General features: G+C 39.6%; 1 protein-coding gene across 1 annotated transcript in view; it reads left to right on the top strand.

Annotated features, from left to right (window-relative positions):
• Window positions 1-1,202, top strand: part of LOC120158367 (la-related protein 6C-like) — a 2,514-nt gene extending 1,312 nt beyond the window's left edge. The window contains exons 5-10 of the mRNA XM_039169256.1: window positions 1-2; window positions 99-177; window positions 274-321; window positions 430-498; window positions 598-720; window positions 805-1,202. The exon at window positions 1-2 is cut by the window's left edge and continues 78 nt beyond it. Coding sequence (XP_039025187.1) covers window positions 1-2; window positions 99-177; window positions 274-321; window positions 430-498; window positions 598-720; window positions 805-1,044 — 561 coding nt within the window. The 3' untranslated portion in view covers window positions 1,045-1,202. The remainder of the gene's footprint in view (window positions 3-98; window positions 178-273; window positions 322-429; window positions 499-597; window positions 721-804) is intronic.
• The last annotated feature ends 2,009 nt before the right edge of the window (window positions 1,203-3,211 follow it).

The following is a 3,211-nucleotide window of genomic DNA, read 5'->3' as shown; positions in this document are numbered from 1 at the left end:
AGGTTTGGTTTTCGTCGCATTCCGTTTTGGTTTATGGTTTGTCGTTGGATATATAGAATGATTCTTTTGCAGCTCATACGATTAGTGTTTTCATACAGTGTGAAGAACATCAGAATATGTCATCCCCAGGAACCCAATTCTTCTCGTTCGAAGAATGACTATTTTATGTCTAACAAGGTATATGGAGGTCGGAATCGAACCTGTTTTCTTAGTTAACCTAGAGATTATGACACAATTTGCTTCATGATTCCTTCTCTGTTGTTGTTCATTAAGCTACATGCACTTGTGGAATACGAGTCGACAAAGTTTGCTGATAAGGCGGTATGTTAACTTAGTTTTTCTGCTAGAACTTCTTGTTGTGATCTTATTGTTTTAGTTCTTTGAATTCCTCTTTTTCAATGCCATTCAAAGCTTATGCATCCGGCGCAGGTTGAGAAGCTAAACGATGAAAGGAATTGGCGAAAGGGGCTCCGAGTAAGGCTGCTGCTTAGACTCTCGGTATGTTGTGTGCGTCTTTCACAATCCACATATGATCTGTTTGAATGCTCTATGCTTAATAGAAACCATTCACAACATCTGTTTTGGTACAAAATGCAGCCTAAATCGGTTCTGAAAACCCGAAAATCAGAATTCGATGGTATACTAGACGACGAAGATTCACCCCATGCTGAACACTCCGAAGGTTCTTCTCCACCAAATGCTGAATCAATTGATAATAATGTAAGCAACAATGTTGATTAACCATGTTCATTATATGGCTCCTTTGCCTTACAAGCTGACCGGAAAAAATTCATCATCTGTTAGGCTGAAGATAGTGCAATGGGATTGAAGAAGGGATGGTCTAAATCACGAGGGAAACTTTGGGGGTGTGCCCAAAACCAAACCGGACGTGGCCTGCTTTCTGGATCTCCTCAACCTAGTAATGCAGTCCAATGTGAAGCATCGATGAAACAGATGTTGAAGGGCCCGAGAATGCCAGATGGAACCAGGGGTTTCACCATGGGACGAGGCAAGCTGTTGAGTTCACCATTGGAGGGATGGTGAATTTGCACAATTTTTATCCATGTCTGCTATCTGATATTAACCAAATACTACTGAAAATAGGCTCTCTGCATTTTTCCTGAAAGCAGCACGAAATGATCAAGTAGCTATGCATGGTATTTTGCCTATATAGAGTTTAGTACTGCTTCATAGCTATTTGATTGGCACACCAATTTTTCTGGGTTTCTGTTGAGTATAATGCTTTGGATTCATCAGCTTTCTGCTTTGAATTCATCAGCTTTCTGCTTTGAATTGTGTAATGTATCCGAATAATCCAATCGAATCGTTACATCTGTTTCTTTTCTCTCATTTCTCAAAAATCTGTGAATCAATATTATAAACAATAAACATGCCTTATGGGGCAAGGCAGAGAATTGAAACAGGGAAACTAATTGAAGAAACTAAAAGTAGCGTTGCCTTATGGGGCAAGGCAGCTCAGTCCAGGCTTTTTTTGGGATAGATTTATGTGAAAAGCCCAAGAAATTCAAATTTGAGATGGAGAGATCAAAAAGAAGAAAAAAATAAATATATTTCAATTTGAAAATTACATATTAAAGCTTTATGTGAGTTTTGTTAATTTAAAAAAAAAAATCAAACTTAACAGTGTAAAATATTATAATAAAATTCGTCGTTTATTTATTTAATTGTAGATTTGAAATCGTCGATCGGGTTAGCTTGAGTTGAGTTATCCCACGTTGTCACGTTGACGTGAGGTGTGGTCCATGTGGACTGTGATGGATGAATTTTTAAATATTTCATTTTAATTTTAATTTTAATTTTAATCTTTTATCTAAATCCGAGAAACAAGACAAAACCATAACACAAATAAACATTTGAGCAAAAATAGAGCTTGAACCCATCCAAGATCCTTCGTTCACCAGAGCAAGACTATGGGGGTCTATCCACCGTTTGTCCTCCGACACTTGTCTTTCCACTCTCCACAGGCCTTCCTTGACCCAAAATCGGTTGTCCTCTCCTGAATCCAAGTCGGCAACTAGCATGTGAGCGGCTTCATTTGATGGTCTAGGCACAAACTGGAAGTTTCATGTTCTGAAAACTTGAGCTCGCCTCCTCACCTCCCAGGTTAGTGCACTGGTTTTCGACAAATCTGATTCATTCGAGGATATTCTGTCCATTACTGATTGAGAGTCACCCTGAAGGATAATATCGAAGAAACCCAAGTCCGTTGCAAGTTCCACCGCATGAACAGCAGCCACCGCTTCCGCCTAGAAAGAGGAGGTAATCCGATCTACTTTCCTTCTACATGCACCCATAATATCACCTTCATTATTTCGAATCAAAACCCCTGACCATGCTCTTTGTTGTGAATGTACAAATCTGGCGTCGAAATTAACCTTAACCGTAAGAGGAGGGGGAGACTTCCATCGAACCACCGCTGGCACTGAAGAACCATGGAGACTGTTGTTTGCTACTGCAAATTCCAGGCACTGAGCTTTAACCAAGGTAATAACCTCTGCCACTTTCAAAACTCGACCTTCGTGATACGCTACATTTCTCGCATACCACAAAGCCCACGACACCACAACGGGCTCAGTATGCTTTGTTTGTCAATAAAATTGAAACTCCATTTTAACCATTCGAATAACTCAAGTTTATACACCTGATCTGACCATTGGATCCGCATAGCTACCCATATTAATTGGGCTAAAATGCAATCACGAAAAATATGCACCCTGATTCAATCATAGTAGGGCATTGAGAACATAATGTGTTATTGAGTATACGTATATTGTAAAGATTCTGGCGTGTTGGGAATAAATTCTGCGTAAATTTCCAGACTTGAATTTTATTTTTTTGTTGACATGAACAATCGCAAATGTGTCAAAACACCGCCATATCCGAAGGATCTGAATCAACTCGCGAAAACAACAAATGATATCCGCTTCTCACGCTATAGATCCCCGATATCTCCCCGCCCTAAACTCTGCAATCAACCTGCTCAAAACTTGATAAAGGAATACCAAGTATAATCTCCGCCTCTTCAGCACTAGATAAACCTCGAACAAGCTCAACCCTCCACTTATTTATTTCCATATCGATCAAATCAACTTAGACATCTACAGAGTCCACCCTCGTAGAAGCTATTCGAGTTGGCCACTTTGTGGAAAACCATAAATCATTCCATATGGAAATTGAATTTCCACTGCCC

The sequence above is a fragment of the Hibiscus syriacus genome, unplaced genomic scaffold, assembly GCF_006381635.1.
Source record: "Hibiscus syriacus cultivar Baekdansim isolate YM2019G1 unplaced genomic scaffold, ASM638163v2 tig00000287_pilon, whole genome shotgun sequence".
NCBI classification, from domain to species: Eukaryota; Viridiplantae; Streptophyta; class Magnoliopsida; order Malvales; family Malvaceae; genus Hibiscus; species Hibiscus syriacus.
This window is presented reverse-complemented; position numbering and strand designations above follow the sequence as displayed.